This window comes from Marmota monax, unplaced genomic scaffold (assembly GCF_021218885.2).
Source record: "Marmota monax isolate L192 unplaced genomic scaffold, Marmota_monax_Labrador192_F-V1.1 WCK01_AAM20220418_F8-fsc00041, whole genome shotgun sequence".
In the NCBI taxonomy this organism is placed as follows: Eukaryota; Metazoa; Chordata; class Mammalia; order Rodentia; family Sciuridae; genus Marmota; species Marmota monax.
This window is the reverse complement of record NW_026695238.1, coordinates 10393970-10414726: the sequence shown is the minus strand read 5'-3', so window position 1 is coordinate 10414726 and position 20757 is coordinate 10393970. Positions and strand designations below refer to the sequence as shown.

General features: G+C 40.7%; 2 protein-coding genes across 8 annotated transcripts in view; one reads left to right on the top strand and one right to left on the bottom strand.

Annotated features, from left to right (window-relative positions):
• The window catches only part of Col4a4 (collagen type IV alpha 4 chain), a 151208-nt gene extending 137183 nt beyond the window's left edge, over positions 1 to 14025 (top strand). The window contains exons 49-51 of one of the 3 annotated variants that reach the window (XR_006850819.2): positions 7449 to 7557; positions 9180 to 9685; positions 9876 to 14024. Coding sequence is in view for 1 of the 3 variants with exons in the window: in XM_046439821.2 (XP_046295777.1) it covers positions 7449 to 7529 (81 nt within the window). In the remaining 2 variants the exon portion in view is untranslated. Of the gene's footprint in view, positions 1 to 7448; positions 7558 to 9179 lie in introns of all 3 variants that reach the window. The other 2 variants (XR_006850818.2, XM_046439821.2) reach the window with 2 other exon arrangements.
• The window catches only part of Rhbdd1 (rhomboid domain containing 1), a 132181-nt gene continuing 111470 nt past the window's right edge, over positions 47 to 20757 (bottom strand). For all 5 annotated transcript variants that reach the window (XM_046439839.2, XM_046439837.2, XM_058577491.1 and 2 more), the window contains one exon: positions 47 to 2619. In XM_046439839.2, coding sequence (XP_046295795.1) covers positions 2528 to 2619 — 92 coding nt within the window. In that variant the 3' untranslated portion in view covers positions 47 to 2527. The remainder of the gene's footprint in view (positions 2620 to 20757) is intronic.

Below are 20757 nucleotides of genomic sequence, written 5' to 3'. Positions count from 1 at the left end.
AGCACTGGTTATAGGCAAGCCCATTAACTGAAAAACATAATTATAATAATTTCCAGAACATCTTTATTTTGTGCAAAAATAGACGGTTTATATTTATTACTAAAAGACCTTTCCCACATCTCCGAATGTTTGGTAATCTTCCACTCCATAACTAAAGAAAGCATGCATATTATATCTATACTACCCCAAATCTAATTCCAGTGTTTTAGTATCTGACAAATCACATAGAGTGAGGTGGTACTACTATTGAACTCCAGCAATAAAAACATAGCCAGAAAGCCTTTTAAAGAAACTGGAAAAACACTTTGGTGGGAAACTAACATTTAATAAGCCCCTACCTACCACAAGCCTCGGGATGGTAGAGGTGGGACACAGGGAGAATGCAGAAAGGTAAATAAAACACAGGTGTCGTTCCAGGATCAGTCACAACCCTCACTCCCTGTGGAAGGCACTTCTTGGTGTAGTTATGCACAGATGATGATGGCAGTGGAGAGATAAGTGTTACAGCATAATTTCTATGTGTATGAAAATATGGCATGTAAGAAAGAGGTTATTTCTTCTAGAAGTCAAATTTATAGAGTTGGGAGATAATAATAATTTAGCTTTTGAACATTTTAATATAAATATTATTTAAAGCTACCAGACTTGGATACAATTTATATTATCAACAAGCTGTAGTTTTACATCAGTGATACATTAAATCAAGGAGCTTGGGTGTCACTGTGCCAGCCGGAGGCAGGGTTGGAGAGTTCCCTGGACCCATGTGGTTTTCTTAGCTCCTTTATATGTTGGTGTCAAGATCTCTTCCAGGTATATACAGATTAGGAACTGCATAAAAAACTGCATAGCCAGTGTGCTGCAAAATTTGTGAAATGTACAAAACCAAAAGTCGAGAAGGCACTTCCCCAAAATATTAAACCTGGTTACCTCTGAATGGTGGGTATACAGGTGATTTTAAAATTGTGTATGTATTTATTTGTATTACTGTTTTATCCAGTGAGCTTTCTTAGTGAATGCATAGTATTTTACATCTGTTTTACTAGTTTTGTATTTCTTGATTTATTATATAAACTGGTTTTCCTGACTGCAGTACCCGCCACACTCTTAAAAATTAGCAATATAAAATTGTAAAAAGAAAGCAAAATCACATGTACTCCACCCCTCAAAAATAACCTGTTGGGGCTGGGGATGTGGCTCAAGCGGAAACACGCTTGCCTGGCATGCGCGGGGTGCTGGATTCGATCCTTAGCACCACATAAAAATAAAATAAAGATGTTGTGTCCATGGAAAACTGAAAAATAAATTAAAAAAAAAATTTTTCTCTCTCTCTTCTCAAAAAAAACTGTTAACACTTAGTATTATTTCATTATAAATGTCTGCTTTATGCATATAGAAGGCATATTTATTATTTTCATAGTCAGAAAAAACTATTATAAATGACAGATAAGTCAAAAGAGGAAGATTTTTGACTGCTTCTAAATCTCTTTAAAAATAAATAGCTCCATGACAATTCAACATTAATGATGTTTTGGCTTTGTTCTTTTTTATTCATAACACACCTGCACCAGGAAATACCTTAAATGACTTCGACAGACAATCTGTGTCTAACACTGCAGGGCCCTGGGGCATGTTTTGAACACTTGTCCAGGGCAAATGGTAGTTACAGAGGACAATGAAGAGGCACTTTTTTAAAGGAAAAAATACTTCCTGCAAGGAGGATTGCTAGTGTTCAGTCCACTGAATGCCTTCACTCTACTCTGTATGTGGCTGCTGCTGCTTTGCTGATGAGATACATGATAGGTCCCATCTTGTGGGTATACATACTGCCTCTGGAGGGGTGGCTGTTAACTCTGACTGCAGGTGCCATCTGATACCTAATGGAGTGGGCAGGTGTTTTCTCCATCTTAGGCCATTCTTACACTTCTTCAGTAAAACATTCTATAGGCAGAGCAACACAAAAAGCAAGCCACTGTGACTAGCACCCCGACCTGGTGGCCAGAGGAGCTGAGATGCCTGGGAGAAGAAGAAGAGAACAGTATGCTGGGAAGGTAGCCACATCCTCTTCCTGGGCAGTCACCATGGCAATGTGCCCATCTCCTGCCAAGTCAGCACAAGCACTCCAGGCAGAGTGAGGGACTGATCTTCCCATCTTGTGAAAACAAAGCTTCCTGGTGAAAGTCACAGTCTTCAAAAGCAAAACAGGGCAGAGGCACCACTGAGTCAGGAGAGAGAGAAGGAATGTGGAAACTGGTCCCAAAGTTGAGGAAGTGAGCTTCTGTTAGAGCAGAAAATAGGGCCAGAAGGACCACTCCCAGAAGCTGAGCCCGCCTTGGACAAATCCAGTTTTCAGAAAAGGCAATCTGGACTTGCAGGGGCAATGGAGTGATGGTTCACAGCAGACAAGAACAATCTGGGGCCATAATGGTATATTCTGTTTTTGTTTAAAACTAATTAGGGGCTTGGGGAGTGAGCCAAATGAGCAATAGTTACACAACTGGACCATGTCTTCCCAAGACCTTGTGCCACCTCACTGGCCATCAAATCTGTAAAGCCGTTGTTTCCTCATTTCTTCTGGTGAGAGGTGAAACCCATAGGATGGTGGGCTATTTCTGGTGTTTCCTGTAGTGAGAAAGGAAAGGGAAAATCAAATACTGGCTATCCATTGTTCTGACACTTAACAAGGCATCATGTACGCTAGGATTCTGAGCAGGGGGGGAAAGCATGTCAACATAGCACTTTGGTGTCATTTTTATTTTAATATGAAAAAGATATATAACAAACATATTTAAACTTCAGCTGTCAATATTAATTTCAACATCAAGTCAATATTTTTAATGTGGTTCAGTCCCTGGAACTTAATTTGATTATTTCTGGCTCTTCTTAACATTCCTCTCTGTTCCTTTTTCCTTCCACCAGGCTCCATATTTTGCATTACTTAGCCTACTTAGCCCTCCATCATATCTAGGGCTTAGTTTTCTTTCTTCTTCTTTTTTAAATGCCCATCTATCACTACTAACTTGCCCTCTGGGGCCTTCCTTTCCCTCCTTCTAACCTCCCACCTTCTATCCCACTCTTGTGATCAGAATCTCACCCTGAATGAGACAAATGGGGACAGCATGAGCCACAGAGCACTGATGGGCACCTGGCCAGGTGGACAAAAGTTCAGGTATGATACTAAAAGGTCATAAGAAGGGACTTTCATATGAAGGACCCTTTACAAGACCGTTAAATATTGTGCCTGATTTTTCATATGAACTCTCCATTTGAAATTTTTCAAACCTTTCATATTAAAAAGGTTTCTTCTATCTATAAACATACTACAATGTAGTTTATAATGACATAAATACTCTAGTTACTATAGAGAAAACACTTTCAGGCATCACATAGAGTAATAAAGGAAGAAAACCATACAGTCCTTGATGTCAAGGGACCAGCAGCCAACACCTACCAAGAGAGCCTCCGCATCCTCCATGAGGACCACGGACTGGTAAGTAGCCGGCCCACTTTCAAGCACATGGACCAAAAGGCTACATCGTCTCACTTTCACATCTCTGCAAACCCTGTTAATTTTCCCTGAACTCCCCCCACCCAGTACCTACACCAACCAAAAGCGTTATTCTGCCCTCTTCAGTGCCTAGCCACCCACTAGGGAACTTTCCAAATTCAAACTTTTCCACTTTCAGCACCTTCCTGTGAGATGTCCTCATTCAGTGGCTGCCACATTCTGCCAGATAGTGTTGCCATTTGTATACCTCTTCACTCTCATACTAGTATCATAAGCTCTAAAATGGCAGGGCACATCTTTGACTCTTCTCCCTGCTTCCTAGTGCCTGAAACAGCCCTAAGCACACACTTGTGTCCAATAAACATAGGGACTTAACAGCACCTGCCTGTGACTCCCAAGGTATCTACTATAGCCAGGCAGCAGCATCCAACATGGCCCACTGAGGTTCTGACATGGATGATACAGTGGGACAATATTCCAGCGGTGCTGGCCTCACTGGGCAGTTTGGGTGGGCAAGAGGAGTTGCTTTCTCCAGAGGGAAAGGAAGTGAACGCTTGATCCCTTTTGCTCATTCTCCAAGAATGGAGCCTCTTCCAAGATTTTTATATCAAATGACAACTGTTAAGACTATAAAAAGCAATGTTCCTAAAGCAATGGGAGATTAAGAGTCAATCTGTTCAAGCTAGGACTAGAATTTCACTTGTCAAAGAGAAATCCAAAACAGGATCAAAGGTGGCCCCTTTTTACGCTTTTCCTTCCCCACTGTTTTGGGGATCCCAATGCCTACCCATAATGGGCCTTCCTTTCCTGCTGACAATCCTGAACCCCTGTCTCTCTTTCCGACTTGCACACACGAAGTAAACAGGCCAGCCTCACCCCACACTCAATACTGCTGAGTAAATCTCTCCTGCAAGGCTTTTTTTGTGAAATATGTGTCAATTTGTTATTATATTAAAGATGTCATTCAGCATATTATAAGCCATAGACCCTATAATTCATAAAGATTTTATGAATAATATAAGATTAAAAGTTTTGTTGGATGTGGTTTCTGTCACACATATTTGTAAAGGAATTTTTCTTTGTTCAAGATGGTAAGTGCTCTGAAACAACAAATTCATGAATCAAATCATCACTAGTTTATTGCTCAGAATTGCATTATGTGATCAGCTCCAAATCCTACTTTGCCTTCCACAGTTGTTTTTAAGAACAACAATATTAGGAAAGATTGAATTGCTTCATTTTTGTCTCTGAACACTGCACTGTTCTAAATTCTAGATAATGTTTTAGCAAAGTTTTTAACTGTAAAACAATCTTTGTATTTTGAAGAGAACTATAAACTTGATGGCAGTTAGCTACATGCCTGCTGTCTGCTGTGTGTGCACTTTGGGTCAGGGCCACACTAGAGACAAGGCCTCTGGGCTGCCCACTCAGCCTCAGCGAGGCCCTGCTTTCCAGTGTCCTGCACTGCACTGACTTTTTCTTAACCATTCCTGTGTTTTCTGCTTGTGTCACATAACCTGTTGTTGCTGAGTTGATCCTCCAGGGTCCTCACCAGGCTTGTCTCAGAGGATCTTATCCCTGTGTTTCTGCTATGTTCTTAGAGTTGTTAAGTACATAGGGATAGGGAATTGAAATATGGCTTCCCAACTCTGCCTGGACTAGTGGAGACGCTGTGGATGAGATTCTGCATTTCAGCAGGAACTGACTGGTTCCCATGTGAGGGAAGGTACTGAGCAAGGTAACTGTAGGGTCCCTTCCATGGCCCTGGAACCCAACAACCTGGGATTAAATCCCAACTCCTCAAATTTTCAGCTGCACAACCATGAACATTGGGCTACCCTATCTTGGTCTTAGTTTCTTTATCTGTGAAGTGGGCATAGTAAGAATACTCCTTCACTGGGTGTTGAGAGGATCACAAGTGACAATACATATAAAGTGCTTAGCTGAGTGCTACCTGGGTAATGAAGGCCTGTTGAACACTGAATTTTTTGGTTTTTAATCTCTAACATCAAGAAATGTGTTAAATACTCATTTGTTTCTATTAACCAGCTCTGTATAAGATATGTATGTATATAAAACAAAATAACAAAACTAGTAACTTCTTAAAGACAAGAGCCCAATCATGTTTATAGATCATTTTAGCAGTGCTTTGTGTGGAGTTGCTAGTTTCTAAGTATTTGCCTTCTAAGAACTGATTAAAAAAAAAAAAAAAAGGTAATCAACAACCTTCACTGAATGGCTCACTTTTGTAACATGGGTCACTGGGGAAGCTAGGATAACCAGCTAAGACCTTTTTTCTGTTTAGTTATATTATGAATTGAACATCACCAGCCTGAGTGAAATGGTCCTGCTCCGAGGAACCTGGTACAGAATATTAGTATTTAAGAGATTTGCCTCTCTGTTCCTGTAAATGAAGGTCAGCCCTCAATTTTACTCAAAGAAACAGTGAGTGTGCTTCAAAGAAACTCAGGAACCCTGCCCAGCTTAGGGCGATTTGGCTCAATTATAGCACCAGTAGTGAGATCACAAGATTTATTGATTTGTGGTTCTTGATGGAATTTTTTTCAGTTTTCTATCCTTATGTATAATGCAGTAACCCCTGCATTTTACTGCTAAGGGAAGAGAAGCAATTTTCTTCAGATAAGAATTGCTAAAGAGTGTGCCATCAGTTGACGGCCATTTTTCCTACTGTTCGCCATCCATGTAAACAGAGATGTTTAATTTCCTGGTATTCACAGATCTGCCCATGATCTGATGAGCACTCTATGCCACTCAGTGAAATTATACTAAAGTGAAGCTGCAGGATGGCATAATATCTCTCACTTAAATTAGGGAGCTAAAGAGAAAATAACTTGAAAGAAAGAAAAAAACAGGAAAGCTCTAAATAAATCACTGCATTCTTTGGGATTTCTATTGGCAAAGGAGGGCAGCAGCGTGGGACCCATGTTCCCTCTTTCAAGGATGGTACTTTATTAGAATCCCATGAATAGCAAAACCTCCTGAAAGGATTGTTGCTAAGTCATTTACTGACAAAGACCAAAAAGGTCTGGAAGAAACCCCAGCAATCTAGCAATCTAGAACGGCATTTTTAAAAAGGGTGAGGCACTTAGGGATAGTGAGACCACTTTACCTCTTGAGTCACTAATTATAATATGATCTCTTTTAAAAAATATTTGAAATTGATTTAAACCTTCTAAATTTCATACAAATCAAACTTTCATTATGACTTATGAGAAGGGTAACATGTAGGTGTGATCTGAGATAGAATACATTGACATTCCTATCTCTTCAACCAAGCAAACTGCAGTAGTGAACATTTCCTAATTCTGAAAAAATACCTGGAATCTCAAAGTGGGAGTAATACAGTCCCCACTTTACCTGGTGTACGTTTCTTCCCACTGCCGTTAGTTGATGTTGAAGACCTTTAAAGGACACAAGTGACTTAAACCTAATAGACTATAATCCAGTTAGCAATCTGAGTAAGTTAAAATGTCAGGTTTAATGTTTCCTACAATACAGACAGCATATGGTCCAGACCCCAGAATATCCAAAAACCAAAGTTAAGGAGAGACAAAAGAATGTTTGCTGGAAAGTTGCTGTATGCCATCCCATTTACCACTACCTTTCTTTTGGGGGTACATCACTTGATTAATTTTCCTGAAATGAACATATGGAACCCAGATCTAGGTAAAAATATAGAATGTTCCAACACTCAGAAGCCCCCATCTACACTGCACAATTACTATCCAAGAGTATCCATTATTCTGATTTCTAACAGCAGAGATTCATTTTCCCTACTTTTGTCCATAAGTGGATTCATTCAATAGGTACTCTCTGTGAATGGCTTCACCTAACATTATGTTTGTTAGATTCATCCATATTGTTATCTATGCCTTTTGTCCTATTTATCCCTCCAGGCAGAATTTCCTTATTTATTTTACAGATGAAAAATTCAGGCTTAAAGATTGGAAGTCACTTTCCAGACCCCAAGGTGGACCCTGGTGGGGTCAAGACTCAAGCTTAGACCAGTGTCTATTGTGCCTCAGACACAGGTGTGTTAATCATCTATTTCGATCAATCCCAGAACCTGTAATCCTGAAGGGTATCACTGTCTCGATCTGGAGATTCTCCAAACGATCTGGAGACAGGGTCTTTCACAGCAGCAACAATTTACATTTTCCCTTAGATTAAGGCTCACTGCAAATAGTAAGATTTTATTTTGAACCACTGAATGTATCTAGAATTAGCATCTCCTTTGACAAAGATTTACCAACAGATAGGCACCTCTTGCAAAAGCCAGCTTTGGTAGTTAACTATCAAGTATTTTTAAAAATAGAGTATGGTTTGTAACTTCCTAAAGAAAAATAGCTCTCTATGATCCTTCCACCTCACTGCTGGAAGAGGATCAGGAAGGAAGAAGCAGCTGTGCAACGGAGCATCTCTTTCTCTTTTACTAGGAGTCACTGGAACACAAACCTTTCTTCAAAAAAACAAATGAACAGATTTTGATGCAAAAGTGCTTTTCTATTTTTTTTTTTTTTAAGGAAAATCAATGTCTTAAATTCTTCTAAAGTTTTTATCATTTTGGTACTATATTAAGAGGGATTTTAATAAGACTAGAAATGATTTTTGTACCAGGGACATTTTACTACTGTGCTACATCCCAGTCCTTTTTATTTTTAGAATGGGCCTCACAAAATTGCTGAGGCTGGCCTCAAACTTACAATCCTCCTGTCTCAACTTCCTGAGTCCCTGGGATTACAGGTATTAACCACTGTGCACAGCTTGGGAATGATTTTTAAAGACATTTTACATACATTTAATGATGCTTTAGGATGCTCTGAATTTTCCTTGATCTAAACCAGAATGCCTTTAGTCAGTATCTGGAGGTACCTGTTTGACTTTGGGGGTTGATAAGAGGTTGACCATCTCCAACAAGCCCCTTCCCTGTTCATGTTCTAAAGGACTTTTCTTTTTCCAATTAATAATCATCTAGGGATGGCCACTAGGCAAATATATGAAAACTCATGGAAAACTAGACACGAGGTTCCTTGAGGACAAAGACTATGTCTTTCACCTCCATGTTCCCACTGTCTATGTCACATGAAGGCCTTGTTGTCCAGCTGTAGTGACAGAGAAATTGAACATCTGTCTTGAGATATAGGTTTGAAGATATACTTTACAATAAGAAAAAGAAAACTGAAGGTAGAATACAGAAGTCTTTGGGGGCAGGGGGGTGAGTGGTAAAAGATAACACACACACACACACACACACACACACACACACACACCCCTGCAAAATGCTAGAAAATGATGAAAGCCTGTTGGGATATTAGAATCCTCTACTCCTCTCAGAAGTTAATATGCCTGACTCCCAAAGTGGCTCCTAAAGATCTGGATGGGGGCAGGCCTTATTACAGTCAGACCTTGCTGCTGTGGTGGTGGTGGTGGTTGTCCCTTTTGGAAAACCAAATTAGGATGGGTGGCTGCAGTTCTCAGCCTCTTCTGATGTTGATGGAGACTCCATATCTTTGCAGAAGGGTCATGGTGGGACCTAGTGTAGTGAGGCAACTCCAAAAAAATCAACATTTGTATTTTGCTATTAACTGAATTCCAGACTTTTATTCCAGTTTCAGTTTTTTTCACTAATTGCCCTTTTCTTTTTCTGTTCCAGGAGCCAATCCAGGAGACCACAGCACACTTGGTTAAAATGTTTCCTTAGTCTCTCTTGTCTGTGGCAGTTTCTCAGTCTTTTGCTTGTCTCCCTGACTTTGACAGCCTTGAACAGAGTAGCCAGACATCCTGTAGACAGCCCGTCAGTTACGTTTGTCTGAAGTTCATCCTTATGACTAGACTAGAGTGTGAGTCTTGGTGAAGTGCCTTCTCATCACCCATCATAGGTCCATGCTATCAACATGACTTTTCAATGTTAAATTTGAACCCCTGCCTTAAGGGGTGTTTTGGCCAGGTTTCTCCACTTTTAATTTTTTTTTTTTTTAATGAGTTCCAAGACAATAAAGCTTTGAACTTTGCCAGTTGAGCCCAGGGGTAAAATGGAAGCAGTGGGGTAGGTTTCTCCAGCAGCTTTGTCAGCTGATCATCTTCTGTGTGAGCTATGTTGGATATAATGAGTGGAGTCAGTCCTCCCCTGCATCGGGCTCCAGATTCCTCAATTCCAGGGTAAGTAGTCCTCTAACACTGGTCTGACACTATGTTGCCAGAGGGGGTAGGAAACAGTTTCTGATTTGATTACTACAGAGTCACTGTATTTTTACACCACCCTTTGAGAACCCGAACTACAACAGCTCAGATTTCTCTTTTAACTGAAAATATCCCCCACAGGTTTCATTCCCGTATTTGCATTTGCCAGCAGGTGGAACCAGAAGCCTATGACACTGAAAAGGCTGAAGAAAACTAGGACAAATTCCAGTCAACAAAGCATTCCGCATTGTAAGCAGAATTAGGGTTATTTTGAAACAGATGGGCTCTACAGAAGCTGCTGCACTGAATATTATGGAGTTGTTTATTGTCTAGATGGTCTGAAACCCAGGGACCATTTGCCAGCATCTAGCAGTTTCTGTGTCATATCAGAATTCTTCCTGAGCAGAGGAAACTGACAAGGTATTGGGAGAGAGAAAGACATGAATACGAATATAGACACTTCAACAAGTTCTAAATGCACAATGTCCTGTTGCTACTGTGCACACTACCTTGTGTCACTGTGTGCTTTTATAGGGGTGATATGTAGCCCCCTCTCCACTCTAACTCCAAATCAGAAGATAAACATACAATCTGTGGCAACAAGACAATCAATCCTGGATGCAGTAATATGAAAAATGATTTATTTTAAGCCTAATCAAAGTGGTTCTGTTTACTGGTTCACATTTTCACATAGACCCCTCTATTTATACTTGTCCCCAACCACCCCCCCCCTTTACTTCTGTTCCTTTTCTTTTTGTAACCCCAGCAAAATATCAGAAGGGAGGAAGGTAGATAAAAGGAGGGTCTTGTAGCTCCCATTCTATGTCCAACTGCAGTGGCTGAGTGTGGACAGCTGTCTAAGGACCGTCAGAACTCGGCCTGACGTTTCTCTGGGGTTTCTCTGGCTTAACACTGGGATAATGTGCAAGATGAGGACTTATAAACAGAGTATTCCAAAAGTCCTAGAAATCTGCAAAGGAGTCTACCACTAATGGTTTCTCTAGGAGAGTTTTTTTATAATTCCTTAGCCTATGACCCCAGCTAGTTAGCTGCTGCTGTCCTGTCTAGTTGGTCTGGGATCAAAGAGATCACAAAGGCATCTGCTACAGACTGAAGTTTGTGTCCATCTCAAATTTATATGCTGAAATCCTAATCTTCAATGTAATGGTATTTGCAGGTGGGGCCCTCAGGTTAGGTGTATATGAGGTCATAAGGTTGGCGTCTCCATGATGGTTAATGTCCTTATGAGGGAACAGAGAAACCAAAGCTTGCTCTGCCATGTGAGGGTACAGTAAGAAGGCTATAATCCAGCAAAAGGGACTTCACCAGACCTCAATTGTGATAGCATCTGGGATTTCCAGCCTCCAGAACTTTGAGAAATACATTTCTGTTGTTTTGATCACTCAGTCTGTGGTACTTTGTTAAAGCAGTCCAAACTGACTAAGAGCATCTGTGAAGCTGGCAGCTCAGCAACTGGTGGTTCAGCAGCTTCTGGGCAGGCCCCCTGCATCTGAGGGACAAGAGGATGTGCTTCCCAGTAGATATGGACCTGTCCCAAGTGGTGGTTTCATAATTTCCAGGACAGCAGCAATCTTCTTCCAAGTCTTAGGATGCATGGTTCACCCTCTTACTCGAGCATGGGGAGGGGTCCTCTACTAGCAAACAACAAAATTCCTAAACCAATACTTTTGGCCCAAGCTCTCAAAGCCCTGGAGCAGATGAAGGCTTAAAGAAGCATTAGACCTATTTTCTTCTCACTCCTTTCCACTTGAGTTTCAAACCAGAAATGGCCCAATTTCCAGCTCTTTAAGCAAGAGATAAAGGATACATTTTCATTGAATTTTGAAATTAAATCACAGATCATTTAAAATTAGCCAGTATTTTCATCAGAAACTTCACTTAAAACATCTTTCAACTTTTGCGCACGGAAAAACGAAACAAAACAGTATGAGTAAACATTCTCAAGACATTGAGGAATAAGGAAAAAAGATGGACAGCCAGTGGGAAGAGAACTTTGGAAAGGGACAAAAAGCCTCTTCTGCTGAAAGCAACCACCCCAAAGTGGTCAAGTCCAGGTCAAAGTGGAAAACTGTTAGAGAAACCATGTGCCTGGAGAATGAGAGCTGCTAGGCCTGGGAATGAAAGGTGTCTTAGTCAGCTTTGTGTTGCTGTGACCAAAAGACCTGACAAGAGAATCATAAAGGAAGAAAAGGGCATGGAGGAGAAAAGCGGCTCAGGACATAGCAACAAGGAAGCCGGGAGAGCTCTGCTCACCAGGGACAAAATAAAAACCCCAGAGTCACACCTGAAGTAACCTACCTCCTCCAGCCACACTGTGCCTACCTACAGTTACCACCGAGTTAATCCAAATCAGTGGATTAATCTGCTGATTAGTTTAAAACTCTCATAATCTAATCCGTTTTACCTCTGGAAATTCTTGCGTTGTCTTGCACATGGGCTTTTGGGGAATAGTTTGTATCTAAATCATAACAGAAGGGGATTAAAGAGACCAGAGTTTGCTCTCTCCCATGTGAGGACAGAGGCCCTGAGGCAAGTTGGGTGGATTGACTAGCAGCAAATAAAGTGAACCCTGAAAGAGGTCCTGCAGCTATCTGATGCCTCTTTTGAACGGCATGTCTCAAAAGGCGAAAGACAAGATACTAGATCTAGCATAGGGATTCCCAAACTCACATGAGGAAGTTTGGTAAGAGGCAGACTCAGGGTTCTAAGTTGGGATTCCTATGGTGGGACTTAGTTGTCAATGGACCTTTATTTAATTAACTTGTTTATATATAGTGCTGAGAATTGAACCCAGCGCCTTATACACGCTAGGTGAGCACTCTACCACTGAGCCATGCCAGCTCCAGGAATCTGCATTTTTAACAGGCATCTTAAATGGCTAGGATGCCACTGGCTCTTAGATCCTATTTTGAGAAACTTTGATCAGAGGAAGGTCATATTGTTTCCTGGGGTTGTGTTGAGCTTTAACCATCTGCACCAGTATGGCATTTGATTTTGTATAAGTAGGTTTAGGGTCACATTTCCCATGAACCAGAGACTCTGGTAGTTTCCTGTGTCATCCAACCCTGGATGATACAGATTTGATACTTGAAATAGTCTGAGATATGAGATGTACTATATTCACCTATGCTGAATGCTGTTTTAAAGGCTTTAAAAATTCAAAGTATCTCAACTTTTCAAATAGTATTCACTTGAGTAGTGCATAACTACATGTCCAGAGGTACCGATATCAATGCCTAATTACAAAAATAATCCTTGACCTAGCAAATTGTCCCTGAGATTCTTAGTGGCCAAGGAGGACACAGTGGTTCAAAGTCCTCATTAAGGCTGAAAGCCCCTTGTTGTCCCTCTCCTGCAGGTATAACTCTGGCAATTAGAGTAAGTCATGACCAGCAGCACAGGCAGGGCTGAGGGCATCAGGAGAGGGCTGCCCAGCCCAGCCCCACCATAAGAAAGTAAAGCAACGTGAGGCCTGTGGTCAGCTCTGTGCTTGCCAGGCAGAAAGGGAAAGTGAGGGGAGGGAGGAGAGGAAGAAAAAAAAGGCAGAGGCACAAGGAGGTAGAAGATAAGTGAAGGCCTGTGACTATGCCACCATGAAATCTGTTATTCTATATAATTAATATACACTAATAAAAACAAAAAAAATAAGTAAAGGAAGAATAGCATACTTTTCAGAAATATGATATCTATGACTTCTGAGTGTTAAGAGCTTATAAAATAACTTGGAGGTGAGGACAGCCCAACCTTTATCCTTCCAGAGTGGATAATTCCATGAGCTAAGTGGCCTAAGAGGCCATCTGGACAAATACACAAGCAAGCAAGAGCCTTGCTCTTTGCTTCTCAGAGCTAAAAATGCTCACATGGGTCAGTCAGCACAGAACCGTGAGGCTGGGAAGCCAGTTTCTATGATGTGATGAACTATCTTAGAAGCAAACGGTCATTTAAAAAACATGGTAGTTTCTATATTTGAAAGGTATTTAAACTATTCCTGAGCCTAATTACCACCTTTTGCATGTTTTTCTAGGTCTGATTAACTCTTATCTCCTGCCAGTCCTGGTCTGTGATCCACTAGAGAAAGTATGTTTATGTGTGGGCATGCGTGTGTGTACATGTGTATTTCTACATGTCTGTGTGTATGTATGTGCTAATCTACAAAGGCAAGGGGCAGCCCTGGGAAAGGAGCCCTCCCAGCCTTAGGAAGACCCCAGGGGCTTTCGCAGACCTTTTACACTTTTAAAAGAGCCTCTCTCCAAGTGTCTCAACTGAGTTAGAATTAAGCTCAGAAATGATTTTAAAATGGTCTATGATATGGAGAGGTATTTGATAATAATAAAAATGAATTACTCCTAAATGCCTGTTAATAATTTCTGGTAAAATCAAACTTATTTTGCCAATGGAAAGGGAGACACCAGAACTAACTGTTTTAAACTTTAAATTCCAAGTTAGGAATCTAGAAATAGGCCCGCCTTGAATAACTGAAGACTTGGATAAGAGGGAGGAACACATTGTCTCTGAACAACTTGGGAAATACCTAAATATGTGGTTTTGTCAAATAAAAAGCAGGTACCGAAAGGCCTATTTAGGGTTTTAAGAAAGAAACTATGGACCTGATCACCGTGGGAGGGATTTTTTCATGCAGTGCATTCAGGAGATCCTAAAATCCAGATTTTCAGAGGGCAGTGGAGCTTTTGGGATGGTGGTTCTAACCTGCTTCTTTCTGAGCTAGGACACTGAAGTCCAAAGGGAAAATGGTTTTCCTAACAGCTCCAAGAGGTGGAACAAAGTCCTATGTCTCTTGGTGGTCTTCTCATATCATTTGGCTTTCTTCTTTACTCTTCCACTCATTTTATTCTGCATAATCCAAACTTTACTTACCAGGAGTGGATGCTGGAGTTGTACAAAGCTGCCCTTCTGCTACCTGGCCCTGCAGCCAAAGGGAGCTATCTGATCTTGACAGACTCTGCCCCTATTCTGTGTCCTTGGACAAGTAACTTCTTACAGTGATCCTCTATTTTTCAATTTGTACAATGTAGAGATCTACTTGATAGATGTGTTCTGAAGACCAAATGAATTAAAGAGGTCCAGCACCTAGACCCAAGCAATCAAAAGTAAATGGTACCTATAATACTAATAATCCCTGCCCCAGCTAGGAATGTGTCCCTTGTCCATCCAGTTAGCCACATACGCCATAACCCTAGAGTCATCCTGGACACACTCTTCTTCCATTTATCACCAAATCATACAATTCCACCCATAACCAAAACATGTCATTTTAATCTCAACATCCCCTAAATTTGTTCATTCCTCTCCATTTTCCCTGTCACCAACTCCGAGTCACCTGTATGGTGAGCCTAGACCAGACCTAGGTCCCTAAATGATCTCCAAAAATTGCTCCAGTGTTCACACCAGCCATTCTCCACTCAATAGCCAGGAAAGCTTTTAAAAAATACAGCTCCCATCAACTTTCTCCTCTACTTGAAACCCTTCAAAGGTTTCATTTTATTTTAGAAGAAAAAAATTCTTTTAAATTGAAAATAAAGTCCTACATGGTATGGCTGCTGGCCTCCTTGCTGGCCCAGGCCAGGCTCGCTTTTGTCTCACCTTACCTCCCACAGCCTCCCTCTCCTCTGCTTCATTTCTTTCAGCTCTCAGTGCAAATACCACATTCTTAGGAAAATGAATCCTCAATCGGCCCAATGAGGGTCCTTTGCATGAGACTCTTAAAGGACTGATCCTCTTTCTTCAACATGTATGATACCACAGTTGGTGACTACTCATGAACTTGATTATTTCATTAAGATTCATCCTTATTTGCTTGTAAGTGCTACAGAGGCAAGAACTACGAGGGTTTGTGTTCTTGGGATGGACAAAGAAATGAACAAATGTTGGAATGGAAGGGAGGAAGAGGGATGGAGAGTATTAATGGCCACTGTCATTTTAGGGGAAAGAATGAACTCTGAGGAAGGACTTCCTGAGGTCTCAGAGCCCTGGAATCCAAGGTCAGATCTCAGTCCTGTTCTTTTGTTCATGTTGCTTTGGAAACTCTGCCCACACTTTTCCCTTTACTACTGGATCTTTTTTTTTTTTTTAATTTTTTATTGTTGGTTGTTCAAAACATTACATAGTTCTTGATATATCACATTTCACACTTTGATTCAAGTGGGTTATGAACTCCCATTTTTACCCCATATACAAATTGCAGAATCACATCAGTTACACATCCATTGATTTACATATTGCCATACTAGTGTCTGTTGTATTCTGCTGCCTTTCCTATCCTCTACTATCCCCCCTCCCCTCCCCTCCCCTCTTCTCTCTCTACCCCCTCTATTGTCATTCATTTCTCCCCCTTGTATTATTTTCCCCTTTCCCCTCACTTCCTCTTGTATGAAATTTTGTATAAACCTGAGGGTCTCCTTCCATTTCCATGCAATTTCCCTTCTCTCTCCCTTTCCCTCCCACCTCTCATCCCAGTTTAATGTTAATCTTGTTCTCATGCTCTTCGTCCCTACTCTGTTCTTAGTTACACTCCTTATATCAAAGAAGACATTTGGCATTTGTTTTTTAGGGATTGGCTAGCTTCACTTAGCATAATCTGCTCTGGATCTTGCCTCACTTTGACAGAGGCATGGCAAAATATTAGCGTTTTTTTTTTTTCCTGTTTGTTTTTTGAATGGAGACTATGAGGGTATGAGAAGGGCTGTAATTGGCATGGAGGAGGAGACAGCAAATTGTTACTGTGAATATTTGAGGTTTTTTTTTTTAAAAGAAGGCCATGAAGAAGTATATGATTTGTTGCTGTTTATATCAAGTACAGTATTTCTAGAATTATTTCTGCAGATCTAACGACATTTGATTAAGGGCATCTCACTTGGCAAAAGGTCTAGACCTGTTTTCAGATAATTCTCTTGAGGCAAAATAAAATTCTCTTAGGGTAGCAAAAGCTTAGGGAGGACACTCTACCAACTTGACTGATCTAAATGGAACATACTTCTATGAGTCATTTGTAGCCTTAAATACTATAGAGAAAAGAATTTATACAACATGCCCAAACAGCCTCTGTTTGATGTGGTAACTCTTTTAAAACCACACTGTTCAAATTTATGCTAAAATGTAAGCCCTTCATGTTTACAGTGGTACTACTGGAGGAATGCAATATAAAAGTACATCAGTTAAATTTCAAAGACAACACTTATAACCTCAGAACAATGGGGCAATTCCCAGTGTAAATTTATGAGCTGCTAAACCTCAAAAGGTTTCTTCAATTAGCAATGAAGGCTCTTGACATATCTGCTGCCTGATATAGGGACTGGTCTTTATATAATTTTGAGTGTACTGCCTATATAAGAACTTTTCCTTACTTTTATTTACCTCAGATGACAACCATTGCACTTTTCTCGGTACAGCGTATGATCCTGCTAATTATGCTGTAGGGCCAGGATGGTGTTTCACAGCTCACTATTGCTCCTAGGTCAGGCTACAAATTATACATAATGCATTGCCTTGTAATTGCTGCACTGTGAACTTGGCTCGCCTTTCCAACACAAAATACACACATCCAAGTTGTTTTGTTATAAAAAACCATAAGGGATTCTTTTGGTTATAAACATCTAAAAACATAACATTCTCATGAATTCCAGTTGGCTATTTTGGACACACAGGGGGCAGGCGAGGCTGCAAAGCAAAGGAAAACATACTTCATATTAATATTTACAGAGAAAAAGGGAGCAGCAGTCATGAAGGCAACATGACATTTAATGCAAATACAGTGAATGGAATGAAATGAACAGGAAGCAAGCTGAAGGTGCACAGAGTCCAAACTGGGACACCAGAGATATAGGTTCAGCCTTGACCCTTCCTGGCCTTGGGCTCCTTATTCTGAACACTAAGGTACAAAACCAAAAGATCACAAAGGGGCCTTTTCCCACGAAGACAGGAATGTCACAACAGCAGTAGCTTGCTGGCAAACCTGATTTATAAGGCCAGACTCTCTCAGCCTGATGGCTCACAGGCCTGGAGTCTCATGCCTAGTAGGAGGCCTCTCACTGTAACCTGTTTGTTTGAGACCCCTTAGAAAAAGATGATGGTTCTTTAGGGGAGCGGGGGCGAAGGGGGTTACATGACAAATGATTCCTCAATTTTTATATATTAAACACCACAAAATGGGAGGGGCAATCAGAAGAAGAGTATAGTGACTGCTTACATTCATCACTGATCTTGGGCCCCATCGCCCGGGAGTCTGCATTGCAGAGGTCTCCAACAGACTTGCCATGGTTTTTGTACTTGCAGCATTCAGAAGCAACATCTAGGCACCGGTATGGTATTCCTAACCCTTATATTTCCCCTCCTCTCCTTGCCAAGAGACAATAATTTGATATATGAATTCAGTCCAGTTTCTTTTCTCTTTCTATCAAGTAAATGAATGTTCTAGAAGAGCTAAAGGTTGGGCATGGTGCTATGCATCTGTAATCCTAGAGACTTGGGAGGCTAAGGCAGGAGTTCAAGACCAACCTTGACAATTCAGTGAGGCCCTAAGCAACTCAGCAAAGCCTTGTTTAAAAATAAAAGGGGCTGGGGACATGGTCCAGTGGTTAAGTGCCCCTGGTTTCAATCCTTAGTACCAAGAAATAAAAAGAATAATAAAATAATTTAGAGGAGTTTAAGGTAGAAGTAGTATTCAACTCAAGTGAATGCATAAGTGTGTGGCAGGTGAGTTTCCTACAGAGTACAGATGGGATGATCAAAGAGGATAAAATGTGAGGGAGTTTCAAAGAGAGATATGTACAGGTTCATACATCTTGATAATTTACCACAAATAGTTACTGTGTTGGGTCAATGTGCTGGAACAGCGCTCCTTTGATGCTGCTGCATGTCAAAGTATTGCTTTGGACTTAGGAAGTCATTTCTAGTGGTGCCTCACCTCTTCAAGCTCTACTATGAACACAGATAAAGATGAAGTGGCAGATGGGAGGGCCAAGTGATATAGCTCCAGACCAGGGACGCCACACAGGTTTTGTCTGAATGCTATGTCTGCTCTTGAGAGAACAGAAGCCTGGTTTGTCACACCTTCTTGGTGTCCCCGCTACTAAAGATTTAGGGGTTACATCTTTCCAATCCATACTACATACAGTCTCCAAACAAAACAACTGGGACTTCTGACCAGACAGGCACTGTGTGCTACTGGGTACAGGAGGCCTGACTATTTTCAACAGGAACCACTAACATAATGGTACCCTTGTATTGTCTCCATTGCTCAGCTTTACATCCAGAACACAACACCCTGGATCCAGACAGATTATTCCTGCAGCTAAATATACCCAACAGAGACTTCAGAAGGACATTTTTAGATGATTTCCCATCTGTAATATAAAACCTTGCTTTTGTGTGTATTATCTCAACTATTTTCTAAATAATATGTTGTTTCCAAGTAATCACCGTAACTTTTAATATGCCAGTGTACAAGGCAATGTTTAAGCTTATGTAAAGCTGAAAATCATTGCTGAAAATCCTAAGCCTAGTGGACTTTCAAGGGTTCCTTCTGTACAAAAAAAAACTGACATATTTCCCTATACAGAAACATAGTTTGACATTATCTTTGTTCCCAATAGATGTCCCCATTCTGGCCAAATTGCCCCTATTCATTAAGAGAACTAGCAAGGCTTTCTACCACCTGAATATGGACTGCCCTGGCTTCTGAGTGGTCTCATGGGGAAAGAGAAAGGATCGGGAAAATGAGGAAATGGATTGCTTTAGGAAGAAGCATCCTTTCTCACTCAAATGTCCTTGATTTGCAATGTTCACCCTTTTTTACTGAGGTATATTGACAAAAAAGCATTATTTTCAAAGTATTCACTGTAATCACTATTTTATATATATATATATATATATATATATATATATATCTGAGGTGGGTGGAGAAAGAGAGAGAGAGAATTGATTACCATAATCAATCAAGCTAGTTGATTTCAGGGCATCTATTCCATAGTCCTCTTTTAAAGGATTTTTTTTTTATTCTCTTTCATTATTCTGGTACCATATTTTTTATTCTTTTTCATTATTTCTGGTACCATCTTAGAGTCTTGCAAGACTCTAAGAACTCAGATCTGAAAGATTATATGTTAAAAATGAAACTGCTAACTACAGGAAAGGAAGAAGTGATCACTTTAAAGATAGAATTCCATGGCCTCTACCAGAGACCCAATTCTCCCATATCCACCAATGAGTCATCACAGTGAGTTGGAGCAACTGGCACTGCTGCTGGCCCATGTGTGGCCTTCAGAGTAATGGGCTTGGGACTCAGTTGTACCATTGAAGCCCAGCCTGCAAGACACACACCTACCACGGATACAAAGCTGGGATGTGCTGGAGCCACGTGCATGGGTGATGCTTCCAAGGAACTGTTTCCCATTGCACAGCAACACCATACTGCAGTGGTTAGCAAACCTGCTCTGGGAGATGGGTGAAGCACACTGAAGATACCCTGGTGCCTGGAGACCCATACCCAAATCACCTAGGGCAAACTCCCATTTATTTTTTTCATCCAAACTGAAAAATTTAACAACTAGATATATCTTGCACATCTTCATTTAATAAGGAAGTAACTCTACAGAAATCAACACTTGGATACTCAGAAATTAACAGGCAACTCCACACAATATTGTGGGCTCACATCCTTGTTCACATAACCTGTTTCATGTTCTACAATCACACCACAGTCACTGAACTGAGGCAGGATCCCAGACCATCTTCTGAATCAAAGCAAAATTTAATTTTGATAGTAAAATATTGGGTTCAGTAAAATTTGGTGGTAAATACATATGCTCTCAAATTTTAGTTCTATTGAATAATGATCCACCTATTTTGACAACTGCCCATTAATTAGAAAACTCCTATGATTAACAGGTAACATTTTGTTGAGTACTTACTCTGTGTCAGGTACTGTATTAAGCACTGGGCACATATTATCTGATATAACTCCCTAATAATTATAAACAAGACTTGCCTTACCAGTAATAGGCCAGGGGAGAAAA